At 39.0% G+C, this 24,279-nt stretch overlaps 1 protein-coding gene across 1 annotated transcript; it reads right to left on the reverse strand.

Annotated features, from left to right (window-relative positions):
* Positions 1–341: 341 nt before the first annotated feature.
* On the reverse strand, positions 342–13,033 carry LOC308438715 (protein NipSnap homolog 3A-like; the record flags this gene model as incomplete). The annotated part of the gene is made up of 6 exons (XM_080940178.1): positions 12,965–13,033; positions 7,779–7,989; positions 5,730–5,888; positions 2,347–2,496; positions 506–592; positions 342–418 (listed from the first exon to the last, which is right to left on the reverse strand). The coding sequence occupies exons 1-6, from the start codon at positions 13,022–13,024 to the stop codon at positions 342–344; spliced, it is 744 nt and encodes a 247-aa protein (XP_080796304.1). The 5' UTR covers positions 13,025–13,033.
* Between the last annotated feature and the right edge of the window lie 11,246 nt (positions 13,034–24,279).

Genomic DNA, 24,279 nt, shown 5'->3' on the forward strand with positions numbered 1-24,279 from the left:
CTTGATCTAGTGACGGACTATCTTTGTTACAAAGGATCTTATTGAACTAGATACTAGTAAAAACAATAAGGTATTTTAGTTTATAAACCTTAGAGTCTTCAAATATTTCATTGGGACAAAATAACATTATTTTTAAATTAATTACTTTTAATGTATGAAAAAATGAACTATTTTGCATGTAGAAATAGGTTTAATAAAAGGGACCTCAATGGGCTTTAAAAATGCATAGTAAATTAACTTACCATTTCCTTCAAATAGAAGTTGAAATAATTCTCTAGAGAGCATTGAAGCACTGGCCACTGACATATCTCACATCAGCTACTAGAACAGTTGGCAGGAAACTATCTCAGTGGGGAAAATGACCAAGGAATCAGGAACATATTCTGCTGAGTATCTAGGTAGTTGACGCTTTCCCGAACTAAAAAGACATTTCATAAAACATGTAAAGTTATTAGATATATCAAACTGGTTCTGAAAATAATTCTAGCCTCATGAAACAGCTCACCAGCAGACATGACTTTGGGATCTTCATGTGCCTGATGTCTCCCAGCTGCCCGAATGTCTGCATTCTCTGCCCACCACAGAACATGAACTGCAGAAGCAAAGCAAAAGCTCTTTCATTTGCCCATAAACACAGAGAAATTAAGTCTTAAAAGGTCCAATTATTTCAAGTTAAGAGACTGAAACTAAATGTTTCAGCGACAAGATTTCAGAGGAGTCAGAGATTGGCAGAGGAGGTTACAGGTTAATTAGTCAAACTGGTTTCATAGATGAACAAATGAAGCAGGCTTGAAATTCAGAGCTAAGTAAGATAGATAAAGAACTTCAAGACCCAAACTGTATGACTTCCTGCTATGTTTTATGTTATTTTTCCATCTCATGCTGGCAGCTGAACTTGGTAATGGATGCATAAGAATCATCTGGGTGGTACTGGTTTGGAGGGCATTCAGGGTCATGGAGAGTACTGTGTAGCTGGGCTGGTGTCCCTGAAGAGCATCCAGAGGAGGGCATCAGTGAGGATGCAGCTTCTGTTGTGACAAGGTCCTTAGCATACTGGAGAAGCCAGGGGAGTGGGATGATTGCCAAGACAGTGGCAGCTGCGGTTCGGAGTGGGCCATGGGTTAAGCTGTGTGAGCTGAAGTTGGCAGACCTAGACGAGTGGAACATCCAAGGCCCCTTGAAGCCCAGAAGATCTGGAAGTAGGTCCTGCGATTTTTATCCTGTTAAATGTTGGGTTTGCTTTAAATTTAATTGATACTGTGTCCTGATTTGTCCAAAAGTAACCTCTTTTTGATTTTCCAAGAGCCCACAGCTAAGAGACTTTGGATATTTTAAAGAGATTAAGCTTCTAAAGACTGTGTGACTTTTAAAGTTATACCATGTTTTATACTGTGAAAGTATTAACAATACATCTTGGGGACAAACAAGAAAGGAAAGTTTATTATCATGGTATATTTATGTGTTATGTTGACAGATGAGTCAATTTTGTTAGGTTTTCTTGTTGTTGTTGTTAACTTGATACAAAGCTTGAGATACATATGAGAAGAGAGAACCTTGGTGGAGGAAATGTGCCCCATCAGATTAGCCCACAGCAGGCATGTGGAGCATTTTTCTTGATCAATGACTCATGTGGAAAAGACGAGGCCATTGGAGAATAGTGTCACTACTGGTTTAAAGATGAACCTGAGTAGGGTAAGAAAGCAGATTCAGGAGGCTACAGGGAACAAGACAGTCACCATCATTATTCCATGGCTCCTGCTTCAGTTCCTGCCTTGAGTTCCCGTCCTAAGTTTCCTTCATGGTGGACGATTAACTGGGGGTATAAGCTGAAATAAACCCTCATGTCCTCCAGTTGCTTTTGGCCCTGGAATTTCATCTCAGTAATAAAAACCTTATTTGGACAGAAAATATGGCTCAGTAGTAGAGCACTTACCTACCATGCAGAAGGTCCCAGGTTCAATCCCTAGTACTGACAATAATATATTTAGAAGAATAAAAAGATTATAAAAGGAATAAACTATTTCTTGATACTCTTGTAGTTGTTAAATCTTTTCATTTTATGCTGTGTCAGAGAAAATATTCAAAATAGTTTTAGTGGGTATTAAATTATAAATAAGAGGTGATATCTCAATGCTTAAGAATTAAAATGTACAAGTTCTTGTCAATAACATATAAACTTTAACCAATATAACTTAGAAGATGAATAAGTCACCAAAATATATAGAAATTTTTTTTTTGTCTTCAAAACAAGATTTATTTATTTTTTAACATGAAAATACATGGAAAATACATTGGTCTCTTATCTGTTACAAATATAGAAATTTAAAAAGAAATACACAGTTGTACCTCTGTTGAGTAATCCATACTCTGCATGGAACACACCAATTAGTTTAATGTAGTCTTGATTGACATGAGCATTTACTGCCCTTTCAAATGCATCACCCCATAGAGCTGGGCCACCAGGCTTCATCAGAAAAGTAGCCAGTTCATAGACACCTAGATTTGGAGAAAAATAATTTTTTAATTGAAAAACTTTATTTTAAAAAACAAAGATAAATGTACAGATTTTAAAAGCATTTTGGCATAAAAGTATATGAATACATTTTTGTCAGTACTTGAATTTTTTTAAAGGTTTGATAATATACATTAAAATCTTACTAGTTACAATGAGCATAAAGTACATGTAGAACAAGATGTAACCTGGAAATAGTCAAAGTTTTCTTGGTGTGTAAAGATTAAGCATAATGATTTTTCATCTTTTTTTTTTTTGGCCTTTGTTTTTCTTCAACTTCATATAGTCTGAGTTGTTTCTGGAGTGTTTAGAGCTTTCTGGAGTTAGTATCCAATCATCAGTGACTGCAATATTATGTCTGTTCTTTTGTGACTGGGCTAGCTCACTCAGGATGATATTCTCTAGATGCATCCATTTTCTTAGGAATTTCATAAAATCATTGTTTCTGATAGCTGAGTAGTACTCCATTGTGTAAATGTACCACAATTTTTGTATCCATTCATCTACTGAAGGACATCTGGGTTCTTTCCAGCTTCTGGCTATTATAAATAGAGCTGCTATGAACATTGTGGTGCATGTGTCTTTGTTGTATGTTGGAGCGTCTCTGGGGTATATGCCCAGAAGTGGAATAACTGGGTCTTCGGGTAGTACTATGTCCAATTTTCTGAGGAACTGCCAGACTGATTTCCAGAGTGGATGTACCAGTTTACAACCCAACCAACAGTGGAGAAGTGTTCCTCTTTCTCTGCATTCTCGCCAGCATCTGCTGTCATCTGAATTTTTGATCTTAGCCATTCTGGTTGGTGTGAGGTGGAATCTCAGGGTTGTTTTGATTTGCATTTCCCTAATGACTAAGGATGTTGAGCACTTCCTTAGATGCTACTCAGCCATTCTATATTCCTCAATTGAGAACTTTTTGTTTAGCTCTGTACCCCATTTTTAAAATAGGATTGTTTGATTCTCTGGTGTCTAACTTTTTGAGTTCTTTGTATACCTTGGATATTAGGCCTCTATCAGATGTGGGGTTGGTAAAAATCTTTTCCCAATCTGTTGGCTGCGGTTTTGTTTTCTTGAGTGTCCTTGGCCTTACAGAAACTTTGCAATCTCATTATGTCCTAATTGTCGATATTTGACCTTAGAGCATGAGCCATTGGTGTTTTGTTCGGGAAATATTCTCCTGTGCCTATGTGTTCTAAGGTTTTCCCTACTTCTAATAGTTTTAGTGTACCTGGTTTAATGTGGAGATCTTTGATCCACTTGCACTTGAGCTTTTTACAAGGAGATAAGAAAGGGTCTATTTTCATTCTTCTGCATGCTCAGTGCCAGTTGGACCAACACCATTTGTTGAAGAGGCTGTTCTCTTTTCCACTGAATGTTTATAGCTCCTTTGTCAAAAATCAAGTGGCCATATATGTGAGGGCTCATTTCTCGATCTTCTATTCTATTCCATTGATCCACGTGCCTATATCTGTACCAGTACTATGTAGTTTTTAACACAATTGCCTTGTAATTTATAGCTTGAGGTCAGGGATGGTGATTTCTGCAGATGTTTTCTTGTTGTTGAGGATGGATTTCGCTATTCTAGGTCTTTTGTTATTCCAGATGAAACTGCACATTGCTCTTTCCAACTCTATGAAGAATTGGGTTGAAATTTTGATGGGGATTGCACTGAATCTATAGATTGCTTTTGGTAAGATGGCCATTTTTATAATGTTGATCCTTCCAATCCATAAGCATGGGAGATCTTTCCATTTTCTGAGATCTTCCTCGATTTCCTTCTTTAGAGGTTTGAAGTTCTTGTCATACAGGTCCTTCACTAGCGTAGTTAGAGTCACACCAAGGTATTTTATATTGTTTGTGACTATTGTGAAGGGTATGTTTTCCATAATTTCTTTCTCTGCATGTTTGTCCTTTGAGTAGAGGAAGGCTATTGATTTGTTTGTGTTTATTTTATATCCAGCCACTTTGCTGAACTTGTTTATCAGCTGTAGAAGTTCTCTGGTGGAATTTTTGGGGTCACTTACGTATACTATCATGTCATCTACCAACAGTGATGATTTTACTTTTTCTTTTCCAATTTGTATTTCTTTGATTTCCTTTTGCTGTCTAATTGCTCCGGCCAGGACTTCCAGTACTATGTTGAATAGGTAGGGGGAGAGTGGGCAGCCTTGTCGAGTCCCTGATTTTAGTGGGATTGCTTCAAGTTTCTCACAGTTAAGTTTGATATTGGCTATTGCTTTGCTGTATATTGCTGAAAAAAACCAATTTTTAGACATGATAGCTAAGGAATTTCTATTTATACTTATATACACTTGTTTCGTAGAGGCCTTGCTCTGCATGTTCATATTTGAAGGATTGCACATGTATACACATGTACACAGATGCAGTAATTACATTTCTACTATTTTTCATTAATTTTATGCTTAGAAATCTCTTGTCCATGTTTAAATATATTGGTAATATTAAGAATAATTACACAGATGACAAAAAGTGAAGATCCAGGGGAGCTGGAGAAATGCTTTTACAGTTAAAAGCACATTCTGCTCTAGAAGAGGACCAGAGTTCAGTTCCCAGCACCCATGCCAACAAGTTTGGCAATTCCACTTAATTCCTCCAAATGGTCAATTATGTAGGAAAAACATATACAGTGATTTAAAACTTTTAAATAAAGTGTAATTTATAGATATATGTTTAATGTGTTTATTATAATACATTTCTATGTAATACAGTTTGTATTTAAATATTAGCATTGTTTTAAAATGATGACAGAATATCATATATGATCCATCATTATCCCATACATAGTCCCTGGTTCTTTCTGTGTAGTTTTCAAACTTTACTGACCATATGACATTTTCTATAACATTGATAAGGTTTACAACTCCAAAAGTGGGAAGAATTTTTCATTAGTCCTCACTTTTTAAGGATAAAGGAAGCTGGGAGTGATGGCTCACACATTTAATCCCAACACTCAGAGGTAGGAGGATCTCAGAGTTTGAGGCCAACCTGGTCTTGAGAGAAAGTTTCCAGGACAGCCAGAAACCCTATTTCAGGAAACACAAATAAAGGATAAAACAAAGAGGCGCACTTTGTTTTATCTCAACAATCTCTTATGTCCACAGATAAAAGGGACTTTCCCTCAGTCCCAAAGCACATTAGAACTTAAAATATGTATGATATCAGTCATAAAAATTCACACCGCCTAAGACAAACTCACCTTCCTTTGGAGGCTTTCCCATTTTGCACCATGGCACCAAGTAGGTAATTTCACTCTCTTGTTTGTCAATGAAAGGCAGGTTTGGAATGAGGAATTTTTCTTGCCATTCCTTATCCTTGGCCAAGGCTTTGTAAACTGCAGCACGGTGGGCATAATTATCTGTGGTGAAAAACACAGAGAAAAGTATTTTTTACAGGCTCTTTGAAGGAAGTTGTAGACAGGAGCTAAGCTTCTCAGTCTGTGACATGATAAATAATATGTCAGCTTTCAGGTTTGCAGGTGACAACAGCGTTTAACACTTCCATGTGTACTACTCTTATTAAACTGGGGCATTCAATTTACTGTGTCAGCTGAAAGACAAATTATACTTTGGTAGTGATGGTAGGTGATTAAGATATATCTTGAATACATGTTAACATACGTGAAACGTGAATGTACTTGATATTGTTTCCCTTGAACAAACAACTTCCAAAGACCTAGTGCCAATTCTTTTACTACAGTCAACCACCATTTCTCCCCAGCATTCATTCCTCTGCTTTCTAAATCACTAAAACAGCCAGACATGTTTAACATTGTTTGAGCCTAGTACTATATTTATTGTAAGACCTCATGGGACTCAGGTAAAATACTTACATAGTTTATTTGAGGGACATGAAATAACATCTGTCTTACAACCTAAAGTGAGGCACACAGGACTTGATTACTTTCCCCAGTGGGCCATGGTTTAACACCAACCACGTTTGAAGCATAAGCTGTATTATTGGTGTTTTCTCTCTTTCAAAACAGAAAAAATATTCCCAAGCAAAACAAAATCTAACCAAACCCAAAGTATACCCACATCATCCACAGAATGAATCTTTTCCTCATTAAAGAATTGTGTGAACATTAATTTAACAAAGATGACTAAACACTAAATGCAATTAATCATTAAGAGTTTGCTAAACATGCTCAAATCCCCATGTATGCTATTAATAGTAGATTTTTAAAGTTAACCTTCATTCTTGAATAAATTTGTAACTTGTTCTCCTTTTACAAGGCAGTGTTGCTTCAGTAGGAGACCTAGTAATGCTAAAGTAAAATTATTTAAATTCTTAAAGTAGTATTGAAAGAACCAGAGTTGGGGTCAATCTAAGGCCAGTGGGAAATTCACTACAAACCTCTGAGCACAAGGACCCCTCCCTTCCAGGAAGAACAGAGCTAGTTTAGCTCCTGAATAGCCAAATTGTCAAACAAAGCCACCTGCAACTCCCAACCGATCCCCCTTGGAAAGTCCTGAAAGATACACTGAGTTAGTTTGAAGGTTGCTTCACTCCACCAATAAATAGTCCTTAGTACCCTGCCTAGTTACCATTGTTCAAATTCTTCCCCAATTGTTTGAATTTTCCTTCCATTAGAGTCTGCTCAGGGTTGTCTCTCTTCCTCCCAAATTGGTGAAACCCTAATGTGTTGGAATAAGAAAGCTCCTTTTGCATTTGCATTGATCAACCCCTCCATGAGTCTCATTCAGGAAGTCCTAAAAGAGGTCCAATCCGAACCTCACAGTATGGCAGTGCATTTTGTAACTCTTTGGGATGAAGCAATGAACTGAAAATAATCAGGGCTGAAGGAAGGTCAAAGTTGACTGCCATCTTCTCTCAGCCTTTACTTACTCAAAATCCTGAATGTGTGAACTGTTTTCACTCAGATGTTGATAACCAGGTCTAGCATTAGATTCTTTCCTTAATCTGTGATCTTAACCTAATTGGGTTTTTGTGAATAGTTTTAAGTCGAATTAAATCAGTGTTCCAATAGATCACTAAGTTTTTGAGAATAGTAGTCTAAAATTTAATGACTGGATAAATAACTCATAATTTCCCATGTATAATGTCAGATTTTTGGAAAAGGGTAATACAAGATGGATCAAGAAGAATGGTCTTGAACTTACTTTGTGTTGTAAAAAAAAAAATTCTCCTTAATCTGTATCTACACTAATGTATATCCATCTAAGACTTATACAGCATCTATGAGAATAAAAATCTATATTGAATACTTGAACTGGATAACTCATACCATACTTCCAAATATGGAATACTGTATTTACTCTGCCTCCAAATCCTACAGTCCAGAATCCAACCAGTTCAGAGTGAGCTGTCCGAAGATGAACATTTGCCTTAAAATTGTACAGGAATTCTTTCACATTTGAGGGTTTAAGATAATAAGTACAAAACTCATAGAATGTTCCTTCTCGTTGTCTGTGGCCAGTCGATAAAGATGAGCACACCTAAAGAAAGACAAACCAAATCTCAGAATTTGAGGGATGACAGACTTGTACGTCTTTCCAACCAAATCCAGGGCTGAATCAAAATCCCCGTTTCCTTTTCTCAGCTCTCCATAGATGTGTTTTAGTTGACTCAAAGATATCTACTGTGAAACATGGGAGTTCTCCTTAAGCCACCTTTTCATGGAAAGTTTCCCCAAACTAAGCCAGTGCTATCTTACAAATGCTCCTGTGCCAGAGAATCAGTTAAGAATTTTTTTTTCAACACGTGTCTCTCTGTGTAGTCTTAGTTGTCCTGGAACTCACTCTGTAGTCGAGGCTGGCCTAGAACTCAGAGAAATACACCTGCTTCTGCCACCCAAATGTTGGGATTAAAGGTATGTGCCACTACTGCCTGTCGAGATTCACATAAATTGTTTTCCCTTATATTCTTTGAATCCATAGTGTATGTGAGTAGAGTTTTGTATCTGAAAGAACTTTTTAGACTGCTTATCTTTGGGCATATACAATGAGAATGTTTACTAAAATAGAGATTGTTTTTTTGTTTTTTGAGGCAGAGTTTCTCTGTGTAACAGTCCTGTCTGCCCTGGAACTCTGAGGAACAGGCTGGCCTCAAACTCATGGAGATCTGTCTGCCTCTGCCTCCTGATTGCTGGTATTAAAGGCATATGTTACCATGCTTGGCTTAAAGAAAACTTTTCTTAAAAAGAGAAATTGCTGTTTTGGTCAAATATTTGTTTCTACATTCAGCAAAAATAGAACTGAAATGTAGATAATGTACTAGGATGCTATTGCTCTAACTGCATCACAAATTTGGTAATAAACCAGTGGTTCTCAACTTTCCTAATACTGTGACCCTTTAATACAGTTCATCATGTTGTGGTAACCTGTACCATAAAATTATTTTATTGCTACTTCTTAACTGCAATTTTGCTACTTTTATGAATAGTAATTTAAATATCTGATATGAAGGCTATCTGAAATGTGATCTCAAGGTGTCATGAGCCACAGGTTGGGAACTACTGAACATGGATGCTAAGAGATCATTTCCAAAATTGCCTGAATCTCTATAAGTTTCTTATGAGAAACCTAGAGTGAAAATGGGATTTAATAATTCAGTTATATCAGTGTGGTAGAAACTCTCAAGTATCCTTTTTTTTTAAAATTACTATGTACATTTTTACTTTTTGTTCTGAGTGCACTTTCCCCTAGGAAATACTTTGTTGGAACTTACCTTGAGTATGTGTCTGTACATAGCACACACATATGTGCACATATACTCTATGACATCATTCCATAAAAACCCATCTTATTTTCAAGTTGGATTAACATGTACTCATTTCATGAAGTTAATACCAGAACAATCTGCTAAAGCAGATCAAATGAATATAAAAATATAGAAAAATCACTGTATACATGACAACTTAGTCTGAGTAGAAGAAGAAATCTTTTTCCTCTTGATAAGTTTTTGCTTATAAAACACTACTTTAAACCTTAGTATATTTTTTCCCTTTAGTTCACTCCATTGATTCCTACTGTAAACTATATCCTTCCTTCTTGTCTTAGTTAGTGTTTTATTGCTGTGAAGAGATACCATGATTTTGGAAACTCTTATAAAGACAACATTTAACTGGGGCTGGGTTACAGTTTCAGAGGTTTAATCCATTGTCACCATGGCAGGAAGCACGGCAGCATGCAGGCAGACATGGTGCTGGGCATGGAGCTGAGAGTTCTACATCTTGATCCACGGCAGCAGAAGGAAACTGTAAGCCACAATGGGGGTAGCTTGAGCATATAAAAGATCTCAAAGCCTGCCCTCATAGTGACAAACTTCTTCCAATAAGGCCATACCTACTCCAGAAAGGCCACACCTCTTAACAGTGCCACTCCCTTGTGAGCCAAGTATTGAAACACATACCTATTCAAACCACCACATTCCACTCTCTGGCCCCCATAGTAGCCATAACATAATGTAAAATACATTTCTCCACAGTCTACCACCTTCTCAACAATGTTTTAAGGTTCAAAGTTCAAAGTCCCTTCTGAAATCCACACAATCTTAACTGTTATTCCTATAAAATGAAGATAAATAAAAATACCAGATCACATACTTCCAACATATAATGACACAATATATACATTACTGTTTTAAAACATAGGCAGGGGGTCATAGTGAGAAAATACTAGACTAAAGCAAGACCAGACTCCAAACTCAGCATCTCTATGTCTGATGTCAAAGTACTGTTCAGATTGTCAACACCTTTTAGCTTTATTGACTACAACACACATTTTTATCTTGAATTAATTCTACTCCCTGTCAGCTGTTTACCTCACTGGGTATCTCATGGCTCAGGGATCTATGACATTTTGGGGCTCCATCCTTTTAGCTTCAAACAATGAAGCCTCCATGAAGAGAAACCTTTGCCATACACCTTGCCTCAACAACTTTCCTCAGTTGAAGAGGAAGATTCCATAACTTCTTTCTTTTGCTCTTGACTCAGAAACCAGAATCACATGGCCAAAGCTGCCAAATTCTGCAGCTTCCTGGGATTGGGACATGGTCCCCTTTTGCAATTACATTTTTACAAATTTTCTGTATTCTGTGGTTTTCTTCACTGCCTAAGCTTGGATGTCTTAGACTGACCTTGAACTCAGAGATCTGCATACCTTTGTCTCCCGAGTGCTGGGATTAAAGGCGTATACCACCAGGTCTGGACCTAAACTGTTCTCTAATTCCTTCTTACGAGATGTAAACTTAGCTGTGTGGGATTTTGCAATGAGGTCACTAGTCTCTTTATTCATTTAATATCTTGAATATGTTTATCTCATTGAACATAGGATTTAGCTCTATTTTACTTTCTGTGCCCCCTTTCTTCTAGAATCATATAATTTGTATTTTTTCTTGTTCAGCCTGCTCTTCTTCATTAGAATGCTCTTTATAAGAATGAACATTGGCAACTATATGACAGAGTCTATAGTAGGCTATTTTAAGATTTTCTTTAATAGAGGAGCAGGGATTGAAGAAAAGATCATTCAGAGACTGCTTCACGTGGGGATTTACCCCATATGCAGCCACCAAATTCAAGCACTATTGCTGATGCCAAGAAGTGCTTACTGGCAGAAGCCAGATATGAATGCCTCCTCAGCAACTTTGCCAGAGTCATACAGATACAGTTGAGTATGTTTCCAGCTAACCATCAGACTAAACACAAGGACGCCAATGAAAGAAAAAGCTAAAGAAAGGACTGAAGGGGCTGAAAGGGTCTGCAATTCCAATAGGAAGAACAACATTATGAGCCATCCAAACCCTCCAGAACTCACAGGGACTAAAACTCCAACCAATTCAGGTGCATATGCAGCAAAGGATAGCATTGTCTGGCATCAATGGGAGAAGAGGCCTTTGGTCCAGTGAAGGTGCATTTTCCCAGTGTAAGGGAATGCCAAGGCACTGAGGTAGAGAAGGTGATTGGGAGAGGGAGCATCTTCATGGAAGGAAGTGGAGGGGGAGGGGGAGTGGGAGTTGGGGGAAAGGGGATAACATTTGAAATGTTAATAAAGAAAATACCCAGGAAAAATGAAAATAATAAAAATCATTGGAGATAATGTCCTGAGAAATAGAATAAAGTTAGTTTTAGTTAGATCAGACAAAACAAAGATTTTTTTTTTATATATATAGGCAATTAATTCAAAGCTCTTCACTCTAGCCTTAAGCAATCTTTTTGGACAAGAGCAAAATGCTACCAAATTCTTTGCTAAAATATCCCAAGAACAGAGCAGTATCCCACTCCTGGTACCAACTAGTAGGGTTTTATTGTTGTAAAAAGACACCATGGCCATGGAGACTTTTTACTGGAAGCATTTAATTGGGGCTGGTTTAGTTTCTGAGGTTTAGTCCAGGTCATGGCAGGAGGCATGACAGTGTCCAGACAGACATGGTGATAAGGCAGCAGAGAGAAACTGTGTGCCACACTGGGTATAGACTAAGTACTAAGACTTCGAAGCCTTTCTTCACAGTGACACACTTCTTTCAACAAGGACACACCTACTCTAATAAGGCCACTCACTCCCTATGAACCAAGCTTTCAAACACATGATCTATGGGGGCCATACTTATCCAAATCACTACACTGCTCAAACCAGTAAACTTCCTATAAAATTCTGCAGCCATCTCTGCACTTGATAGACATTTTTTTGTGTGTGTGCTTCAAACCAAAATCTACTAATGAGATTATTAGAACAAGTGCTGATTATAGTTTAAAAGTGAATAAAACATTAGGGAGTGAGCCAGTGCAGTCCACAATACTTTATAGTTTGATTCAGTGTGCAATTATTGTTGTGAAGGCCATAACCTTTTATTACTTCTTGGACATGGTGCACAGGAAGAAAGAGGAGGAAGTGTGTGACAAGGTAAAAGCGTTTTTCCAGATTTCTGTTGCAGAGTTAGAATTACGCGGAGGAAAAGTAAGACACTTCATTATGATTTAAGACTTGATCTTGCCCGCACTGGCTCATGAAAGAGACCGTTGATTTAAAAATAAAAAACATTATAAAGTCAGTGAAATATTCTAAGGAAACAATTGGTGACATTTTGTGGCCAGCACTGGATAAGTATAGTCTTTAGTCTCTTCTTCGGGGTTTACTTAGTGCTAGACTAGCTTAACCTGATTCTTCTTCCTCCACTAGGGTGAGTAAAAGTCTAAACCAAAATACTGAGTTTATTCCCTGGATAAGCCAGTGCTGACAGCTAGGGCTGAATTGTAGGTGCCCTTCGGTGAAGGTGTCATCATAGCTTAGTCCAGTTTCCAGAAACATCAGTCCCGCCCTAACTGACAAGGTCCTCCTATGCCATCACCCGCTGGTACCTGAAAACTGAGACATCTTACTTGTGCCAGCCTCAACAACACTGGCAGCCTGCGCAGTACTTTAGCAGGCCACACAACTCCGCCCACTTTTCTGTGCTCAACCTGGTAGCCCCTACCTGGTGGGCCAGCGCCCGAGGGGCCAGCATCCTCCTCAGGCTGCTTCGGAGCGCGAGCATGGCACAGCCTGGAGCGCGCAGAAAGACAGGCGTCAGGTGCTGGGACACGTGCTGAGACAGGAGATGTCCCTGCTTTCTGGTGCCTGCTTCTGCTCGGTTTGGTTCGTGGTGGACTGGGCGGGGCTCCACAGAGCGGCTCTGCCCTTCTCCAGGTAGCAGAGGTCTGTGGAGTAGGCTCTGATCCCTTTCTTGCCTTTTGTTCTATAAGGTTCTTGCCCTGACGTCAGAGGTGATGTTGCAATGAGTAGAACCCTGAGCTTGGTGCAGTTCCACATTTTGGGTTACCACTTTAGGCTTCCCTGTGCCCCCTCCCCCACCCCTGCAGGTCACTAACATTCCAAAATGTTGGGTGAGGCATGGATATATGTGGGTGCTTTAAAATCTCGGCTTGGAGGTAATTTTGTGATACTGCCCAGGAGCCTTCACCTTCATCACGGAGTACTCTGCGTCCCTGTTGACCCCCAGCATAGCTTGGGAATAGAGATCGGCTCAGAATAGAGATATGTTAATTTTATGTTCCTGGTGCCAAGAACAGTGTGGGATCACAGGCCTGAAATGAGACCTTTATAATCATATATGGACAGATCAAAAGTAAATTCCTCTATGCTACTTAAAAGGCTGACTTCTTAAGTCCTCCTTGCTGGACATGTGGTGCCCAGAAGGGTGTCATCTAACATGTTAAAGCTGTTTTGTCCTCCAATGGTTATGTATACCCTGTTAGGTACACTCTGGTGTTTTGTAGTTTTCTATTTACAAATAATGTCCATTTACTAGAAAGATGAGACTTTAGCTCACTTCCTAGTACTTGCCTTCAAGCATCTATCTTTAGCGTTTAAAATAATTACTGCATTAAACTACATTATAATTAATGACTTCTTGCTAATACTGCATACATTGAAACGACATTCCTTATATCTTTGGAGACTGGGAAGAACTATTGGGTTATCGGATATGGTTTTATTGGGATTCCTTGTGGAAGGGGTTTGAATTAGGTGAGAGTATTTTTTTCTTAATTAGTAATCCAGAAAGAATTTAGCCTTTCTTTTCTGAAGATGTTATTTCTTAAACCAGTAAATGTAAATGAAACATCACTTATGTACTCTACTTGATTAAAATCTGTCACTTAGAGGTGGATAAAAGGTATAGTTCTTTCCCTATTGGAGCTTACGATTTGTAGAAAAAAAATGACCAAAGAGAAAAATACAGTCAATTCCATGTGGCTGAGGCCAGCATCTGTGGATTTAACCAGAGAAAAGAAAATGGTGGGGGGGGCAAAGGGTCTGCTCTGTATTGTACAAGCGTTTCCTCTTTCATTACCGAGACAACGGCGCATCACAAGTGTTTGCATGACATGAGATATCTAGAGATGAATTAAAGATACAAGAAGTTGAGTGTAATATGCAAACGCTGTGGAAGGGACTTGAGCATACTTGAATGTTGGCATCTTCTTCACTGGGTCTTGGATCGCGTATGTTTTCTTTCTGAGGGAATTAGTCAACAATATGGATGAAAACAATATAGTAGAACACAAAGAATTAAACGTGCTGGAGGGAGATAACAGAGGGTGTGTGTGTCCATTCATTCTTTTGCCCTTAAAAAACATCTGTACTAGAAAACATAGCCCTCTGTGGTCACAGATAGTCGTCACCCCTCGGAACTGTCAGTAATGTAAGTGATCTAAAGGAAGAAGGAAAGTGAGCGTGTTTCTTTTATTTCTTCCCCAGTCTGATTGACAGCCAGTGGCTGCAATGGCTTGAGGACCTAGTCGGGCTAGAAGGCAGAGACTGAACGTGATGGGATGAAAGAGAATCAGCCCAGGTTTCTGAGCCTGTGGCACACCACACCAGTCCTGCTCTTCCATTTCACTGGGACTCCTTTTATGTGAGAGATCATCTACTAGTTTCAGCCTTGCCTTAATCTGGGTAGAGTGACCATCTTTCCCTTTTTGCATTGATTTATACCAGTTACATTACTCCTGACCAGAGTCCCCAGATTCCACAGGTATAAACCCAGTAAGTAGTCCTTCTGTCAGCTTCATTCTTAAAAGTTATGCTCTTGGAACCTACACCCTAGTTCCTTTCCTCTCGTGTTGACTAAGCACTCACCAAGATGGCAGGTGGTTCTGGAAGCTTTCTTCATCATCATCCAGGGAAATCACACTCACTTTGCACTGAACACACTTTCCAAGACAGAGTTTTTCTGCTTTTGCTTGTTTTTGTCAAGCTTCTACTTTAAGGAAATGGAGTGTGGAATTTAAATGTTCCAGACATATATCTTTAAAAAATATCTTTTATCATCTCCCTTAATTTAGTTTGTGTAGACTAAAAATTTTGTGTTAGGGACTAATTTGTTTCTGAGATAAACTATTATATTGACAAGCTCAGGAAGACAGACCCGTGTGTTCTGCTTAACTCCTGTGGAGCTTGTTTTGTTTTGCTTTATTTTCCCCTAGAACCTTTAATGTTTTTCTCTTCTTTGTTATCTGAAACCTCATGATTGATATTCCATGTGGATAGGCCTTCACCTCTTCTTCTTTACCCATAGGTCTCTCAATATAGTATTCGTTAATCAAATTGTCATCTTGGAGGTTAAATGGTAGGCAAATGCTCTAATTGCTGAATTTCATCCCTTGCTCCTGGAAACCCTAACTTCCAAAGCATTGTGTGTCTTAGACTTTTTCTTTCTTTTCTTGTCTCAAGAGCTTCTGTTGCTCAGCAGTGGGATTCTCTTGGTCCTCTCTCTTTCTTTTTCCTCTTCTTACTGTACCCATGAAATAACAATATAAGACAAGACCTACATAGTAACAGCAGCTGGCATGTCACCGTGGATGGGGAAATCTCATAATGTCCCATAGTGTATCAAGAGTTGTTAGCAATCAGTGGCTTCTAGAGGGAGAATCAGTCTTCATCAATCTCTTTTCATTACTGGTCAGCTCTAAACTCATGTACATTCGAGCAACTAGTAAATGGACTGAGTAGGTTTTGTGTGTGTGTGTCCATGTATATATGGAACAGTGATCACAGAAGGAAAGGTTATGAGCTTGAGAGGGAGTAGAGAGCAGCAGGGAGGGACAGGGAAGCAGTTAAGGGGTAAGAGATGGAGGTGGAACTTATGTCAATACTGTATTCACGTGTGGCATTCTCAAAACAACTGAAGTCTTTATTGTTTATAGTCGGGTTAGAATTGTGCCTTTCTTTTATCTTTTAGCTTACTCATGAACATTTTCAATTTTGAATAGTATGGTATTTCAAAAGTTCCCTTTTCTCTCCTTTTCCTGGAATGAGTCTTTTCTATTTTTTCCTACCCAGATTTTTAAAGTTTTATCTTAGTTTAGGTTATGGATTCAGCATCTTTTCTCTCTGAGTCATTCCTTGAGTGGCTGCACTCTGGTCACCAGGGTTAAGAACGAGGACACTGATGTGTGCACAACACCTGCTCCTTTCTGTCAAGTTCTGACCTCACACACCCCAACTTTTAATTTTGTTATTACTTTGATTTCCTTTAAAGTCTAATGTTGTATGTAACTCTCAACAACATGTTGCTTTTATTTTTCCAATCTCTATTGCTCTTTAAGCTAAGTAGGACTTTGTTGTCATGTGAGTCCCACTTAGACTTTACTTAGGTTTTCAGACCTCTTACAGGTGCCAGATCCACTCACACTCACACCTCTGTTGTCCACCATCCAGTACAAGTGCAGTAATGCAGGAAGATGCATTATTTTTGTCAGTGCAATGATTATGGACAAAGATGCTTGAGTTTCTTTGTAAATGTCTTTGCCCTGGTACATATAAGGGGAACCCACCTCTTCACATCTGTCAAATTTCTAACTCTTACTGTTAGTGAACTGTAGTTTAGCAACAGCCAACTGGTTAGGAATTGCATTTTCTAGGTCTACTCAGGCTGCAGTACTGTAACACTTGCAGGGCGCAGCATCCTGATTCTGAAAGCTTCCATGAGGATTGGCACATGCAGGTCACCATTTGCCCTTGTTACTGCCAGCTGCTGCCAGAGGGAGAAATAAAAGAACCAAAGACCAGCTCCCTTTACTGTCTACCCATGATTCTGGGCAGAGCTGAGATGATTCCTGACAGCTGATTGGTAATAGCTCCACCAGGGCCTTTCTCTAAGGCATTTCTAATTGTTCTTAGTATGACAAGAATCCTTGTTTCTAAAGGTGTAACATGCAGAGTTGCAAAGCAAGTAAATGATAAAGAAATTGAAGACGAGGAAAGAATTGAACTTAAGTGATGGAAATAAAGAAAACCAATGCTTCAAAATAACAAAATTTGCTGGTGGATTAAGAGCATTTTGAGTGGCGATGAGGATATGGATAATTTTACCAAGTCCGTAACAAATGCAATGAGAACGTACTATTTATGAACTTATTGTCTAGAGTGTCACAAGTCCTTATGCTGTTTATTGCCTCCTGTTGTGACAAAAAGGAAATGTTTAATATTATTTAGTAAACCCTTTACCAATCCATCTTACTGGCCCTTTGATTACCATCAATATACCCCTTTAGGCTGTGTCCCAGCGAAAACAAACCACTGCTCAAGAGTTCTTACCTGGGAGTGGAGTTGCTGGCTAGTACGTTATATGCCTAAACATCTTTACTACACTGTACCAAAATGTTTTATAAATTTATACTCTTCATACAGCATATGAGGGTTTTCTGACTATTATCTTTTTATTTTTATTTATTTATTTTTTTGTGGTCTGATGTAAATACCTCATATAACAAATAGGTACCAGTTACAGGGTGTTAGAAATTGAGGCTGTCTAAAAATCAATTTAATGTTATTCTTGTTTGATTTTTCTCAAACTCATGAAACTGTGCAGAAAGAAGCAGGCAAGGTTGATCCGATGCTACCTTCTCTGGGTAAGAGGACAGTTATGTGTTAGATGCATGTCTTCTGGATCTATACCTCTGGACAAGTGTGTTCTGCAGTTACTTCCCTGGGTAAGCACTTTTGTGTATCTGTGTGTTATTTCATGAAGCCACTAGATGGTGACATAAACTTTTGTAGTTTGTGTGTGTGTGTGTGTGTGTGTGTGTGTGTGTGTGTGAGAGAGAGAGAGAGAGAGAGAGACAGACAGACAGACAGACAGACAGACAGACAGAGAGAGACAGAGACAGAGAGACTAAAAGAGGTGTGATGTTGAGTTCGTTTACTATAAACTACAGGTATTTTGAATGATTAAGCTTTCAGGGTACTTTTGCCTTGGATTTGTTTTGCGTGTGTGTGTTTGGTGATGAATTACATAGTAGAGAAAAGGTGAATTATAGCATTTATGGGTTGCATTATTACTGCTATTATCAACAATATTAAGAATTAAAATATTAATAAAAACAAGAATTAAAAATGAAAAGTTTCATGCCACCTTATTATAAAGAGCCTTAATTATGCCACTGAATACTTGTTAAGATACTGAGTGCATTATGTTGAACATTGCTTTAGGGTGGAATAAAGAATTTAAAATGCTCTAAGGGGGATTAAAATAAAATCACTGCATATTTCATGAGCTTATTAATGTATCTTGGCATTTCTGTACCAGACTATTTGCTGCTATTTTTATTACAGAAAGTAGCAGAAAAATGTGAGCAATTTAACAATATTTAACTATTTAACAATAGCAATAGCTCATTTAATAATTGTATTAATAAAACAAATTGGTGTACATAACATCATTTGTAGATATCCTAAAGGAGCTGGCTGCCCTTAGGCTTTATGTAGGAAGATGGGTTTGATACTTGTTAAATTACTTCTCTGTCATTCAAGAGAAATGTTCCATAGAAAATATTTCTGGATGTTTTTATTATTTAACATAGATTTTTTTTGTTGTTCTGTTATTAGTTGACATCTGTGTATATCCACTGTTCAGTGCTCCGGGATTCCAGATACCTCCTACCTGACAAATTGACTTTTTAACTTATTTTAATTTTACTTGAATCCTTCCACTTGACTTTAAAGCATTTATTTTACAATTTGTTATATTTTATTGTCGGTATTGTATTGAAAACTGGAATATTTGCTCATGAATTTTCAGCTATGTTCAAACAAGAGGGCCATATTGTCGACCTCCTTGTCAGATGTTTTAGGACTCTGCCTAGAATACTTACAAACGTTCTGCATGATCTAAGTTCAAATGCCCTTCTGTGCCTTGTGAGACTGGGCCAAGAATTTATGGGGAAATCAGAACTCTTTGGATGAAAACTTCCTTTCTGAAGCATGACAAGGTATCTCTCCAAGACAGACCAATGGCGCTGGAGGACACAGGATTCCCTTGGCCAGGCCTTCGCTGAGGACAGACTGACCGCCCCCCTTTTGTGTGCACATTCTCTAGCAGCCCCTCCCTGAGTCTTCCTGAGGTGAGCCGTCATAGTTGGGGTGCCTGGGTTACAGGGGGAGAACCTAAAGGGCTCATCTTAACCGGCGGCTACTTTGAGCATGAGCAACTTACGGTATGACAGAAAAGACATCTCCTTAGCAGAATTTCTAAAGGGGTCTTCTGCTGTTTCTACCATTCTTTCCTATTGACCATTGTATTTGGACTCCATATTAAAAGGAGCTGGACAGAGTCAGGTTAGGGAAGCAGGTAAGCTATCCGCGGATGTGCATCTCTCCGTTCTCTCCTCCAAATCCAGCTCCCCCATGGAACACACTCCAAGTTCTGTAGCAGAATATCTATCGCAGCCTTTTCTTCCTCTCTGACACCCTCTGCCCCCTCCAGTCCCCAATGAATCGTGTGGAATTGCCAGTCCAACCCTTCATCCTCCCCTTCCCCTCCGCCCCCACTTCCCCACTCCCCACCCCATGCTCATCCAGTTCTTCCAGCCTCCAACACCAGCAGGGATTCCTGTAGATTTTCACCTCTCCATTTTCTCCTACAAATGCTCCCTCAGGTCCGTAGCAGGCCCCCTGCTGCAGCCTCCCTCTCCTGTGGATGTCCCTCCCACCTTTCTTCCGGTCTCAGGACTTTCTCCCAGTCCCTAGAGTCAGCAGGCTTTCTCTGTGGCCTAGAGCATCAGGTCTTCATTTCCTCCCATTCTCACCCCCCCCCCCCCCCCCCCGCTCTGCAACAGACGTCTGCTGTGACCCTTACTCTCTACTCATTTCAGGGCACCAAGGAGATCATAGTGGAACGCCATGATTTTCTTCACCCTGGGGATCCCGGTAGCATCCCCTTGTTTGTTTTTTAAGATTTGTATTATGTATATGAGTGTTTTATCTGCATGCCATAAGAAAGCATTAGATCACATTATAGAAGGTTATCATTTCGTTATATGGATTGAACTCAGGGATGTGGTTATGCAAGTGGTTATCAATTGGATATTGCTTCTGCAAAATGTGTCCACCTTTGTGGTTTCTGAGATTGAACTCAGGTCCTCTGGAAGAGCAGTCAGTGCTCTCAACAGCCGAGCCTTCTTCTCTCCAGCTCCGGCATTCCCTTCTCCCCTTCCCATTCCCATTCCTAAGTGTCAGCTCCCCAAACCTGGAACTTCCAGTGGCCACACCTACCAGAAGCATTTCCTACCAGGCAACCCACAGGCACCACAGTGTCCTCAGGACCAGAGAGGACAACAGAAACTCAGGAACAAAATATCTACCAAAGACAAGACCTAGACACTCTTCCCAAACCCATATGCCTAGACGCAAGCATAAAAACACAATCACAGCCAGGACAATATGTCTCCAAATCCCTAGAAAACCTTAGACACCATGAAAAAGGCAAATGTAAAGTAATAGGAATGGAGGAAGGAGAAGAAGCCCAGGTGAAAGGCACAGAGAACTATTTTCAATAAATTCATAGAGGAAAACACCTAAACCTAAAGACAGAGATGGGAACAGATTCAGAGACCTCAAGCCAGATGTAATGCAGAGAGTGAGAGATCTTGGAACACTGAGCCTTAAAGTGACTCCATCAAAATCCCTTTATCTCAGAGATCAGGGTTTCCCTATGGAATAAAAGGCAGAAATAGTGTAAGAGCCAGAGGGATGGAGATCAAGAAAACAAGGTCCTTTAAACCAACAGGACTGACACACATAGGCACTGACGGAGGCCGAGGTAATGCTGCATCTGCTGGGGTCCTAGAGCTGATAGGAGAAGTGGACACGCTTCTCCATCCTTAGCCAAGAAGCAATATCCAATTGATAACCATTTGCAAAGGAAAAGTTAGTTTCCTCCATGGGTGTCTTACTGGAGGAAGCAAACTGCTCTTAAGGATAGGCTGCCTGCCCAGCACTAGGTGGCCAATAGAAAATGAACTCAAAAAAGTCTTTGGAGGTTGTCTCAGTGTAGTGTCAGGGCTCTTCCTTTTAAAAAATTATCTTATTCTTTTTTATTATATATATTTATATAATTTATAAATATAAAATTTATATTTATATAATTTAAAAATATAAAATATACAATTATATATAATATATAATTATATAATATGTATTTCTTCTCTCTTTTAATTCCATAGGTCCTTTGTGTATATGTCTTCCAGTTTAGTGTTTTTCTGCTATTCCCACGTGTACAAACAAATGGGTCTCTTTCTTGTGCTTTCTCTTGGGCTCTTTTCTCTGTTTCCTTTGTCTAATTCTGATGTGTTAGTTTTTATTTTATCGTACTACATTTTGTTTTAGCTAATCATCATTCCTTAGGAAGCTCTTTCTTTTCTAATGAGAGGCAAAGGGGGTGGGATCCAGACCAGAGCAGAGGTGGGAAAGAGCTGAAAGGAATGGGGGGAGGGGCAATTGTAATCAGATATATATTTGTGAGGGAAAAAGCCCTTTTCAGTGGGGGGGGGGTGGTGCCCATTTGACAGACTCTACTACCTGTTAATGAAGAATTGGCTCTTTCTGTATGTGATGAGTGTTTTTATATATATTATGACAATTATTAAGAACTGCCAAGATCCTTGGGTGGACACCGCTGTGTTTGTTCTATAGCTGTGACAGTCCTAACATAGTAAAATGGAGACTAGACTAAAATCATACTGACCTTGAGTAATACCGACGGAGCCAGTTAGTAAGCATGTGAAACATGTCAGATTAATGTGCACTATCTGGCAGCAAACAAACTTTCTTTGAATATTAATTATAAACAGTATAATTTTCATATGCTAACATGACACATATAGTTTCAACAGTCTAAGTGAAAGTCAGTTAAAACACGAAAGATTCAAAAGAATGAATAACATTGATACTAAAGTGACAGGTACATTAAAATCAGGGGTTTGTTCAAAACAATATCATGACTTTATTATCACACAACTGTAGGAAATGCTTTATTTATATCAGGTGTATAAATGTTGCCTATGAAGGGCATTTAACTATGCAAATTATTGTTAAATAATAAACAAAATTCAAGGCACACCTGCAAATTCCGCTATGAAGCTGGTACCCTAAACAGCTCTTGCTGTAAGGATTCAGGTCGGGGGCTGTCAGTGTTCTTTTAAAAGCACCTGTCTTTTCCTACTCAGCACTGTGGGAATGCTGGATTTAATTTCATCATTCCCACCCACCTCCTGTGTGTTTGTAATCAGCCTCATTACAAGTAAATACGTGTCAACCTTAAAATATTGGGAAATGGGAGACATTGTTAAATTTTTTTGGGTGTCATGGAAGGGGACGCAGGCCTGGAGAGAAGTAAGCTTCACTTTCCAAACTATTTTCTTAACCTATAAAGACAACTCATCATTTAAAAAAAAACGAGATTCCTGTGTTGTACAAAAAGAGGGAGGGACGGCATGCCCCTTGGCAAAGACAGATGAGACTCTTGTGCTTAATAGCAATGTGTGTGCTTTGGGGCATCTGATGATTGTATATGTGTGTGTGTGTGTGTGTGTGTGTGTGTGTGTGTGTGTATTTCCTTATTTATCTAACGTTGGAGACTACATTCCAGTACCATCCATACCCTTTTCTGTTGGAATCAGTTGTCTCCGCATCTGCATTTAGGAAGAAGCTTATCTGCCAACCCATGGTGCTAGAAGCTTCTCTATTATTACTGTAGGCTAATCCTCACATTCATGTAGCTTTCCATCTAATTAAAAAGAGTTTAACAGCCTTATATTTAGAAACAGTTCAACAGCGCCTAACTCATATTCCTAACCAGTAACTCCTCCTTCTTTCTCCTGCTCTCAGGAATGTCACTACTACTACCTCATGCAGGGTATCATCATTCTGTTTGCCTACTTGGTACTTAATGTCGTGAATAAGTTTTTATTGTTGTTGTTGTTGTTGTTCTTTTGTTCTTTTTTTGTTACGTCATTCTTACTCATATTGACTTTTTTTGTTCCGTCATTCTTACTCATATTGACTTTTTTTGTTACGTCATTCTTACTCATATTGACTTTTTTTGTTACGCTGATGTTTAAATGTTACTAATTAAAATAATAACAACAAAGCAGTAAACAAGAGTCTCAAAGAAATCTCACCAAAGGGGACACAAGAGAAAATTTAGAGCAGGCTAGTTAATTCTCATCATTTTCTGTAACCTGTGTGTGCCTGTGTTGCGGTTTATTCTTTCCCCTCTGATCTCCAATATTCCTATCCATTTAGGTTATATGTTATGCTTTGGAGAGGAACTTGACAGGAAGCTCCTCACATCACTCTTAGTGGAATCATTCATGTCATGCTGTTCTGTTTGAAGTGGGGAGGGGATTTGCTCAATCTCTAGTGTAGAAATAGGGAAAAGGCAACCTGGATTCATCTTGGACTATATGCATAAGTGATAACTACCACTTGGGTCATATTTTGAACTGTCTTGTTTTGCCACATAAATGTTTTTAAGTTAAATTCTTAGTCTTTTATGTTTTGTGTCCTCTTTACCTTATTTAATGGACACTTTTTTTCCCGTGCTTGGAGCATTTATGTATATTTTCCTTTAGCTGGTTTGTAGTGTCATGTTTGGTTAAATACTGTTTCACTTAATGTATGAACTGTAAGGAAAAGATGAATCCCTTCCCACTGAGGGACCAGCCACACAATGGTATAGTACAGAATAGAGTTTATTCAGGTCATGGGAGAGTTAACAGGGTGGTAGAGGAAGAGAGAGAGAGAGAGAGAGAGAGAGAGAGAGAGAGAGAGAGAGAGAGAGAGAGAGAGAGAGAGAGAGAGTAGAGAAGTAGAGGCCGGCTATGAGCACGTGGAGGGAGGGGGGGAAGGGAAGAGGAGGGGTAAGGGTAGGAGAGCAAGGCTGCAAGAGCACAAGAGCAAGAGAGAGAGGAGGGGTCAAGCAGCTCCTTTTATAGTGTCAGGTCACTG

The sequence above is a fragment of the Micromys minutus genome (genome assembly GCF_963924665.1).
Source record: "Micromys minutus genome assembly, chromosome: 28".
Classification (NCBI taxonomy): Eukaryota; Metazoa; Chordata; class Mammalia; order Rodentia; family Muridae; genus Micromys; species Micromys minutus.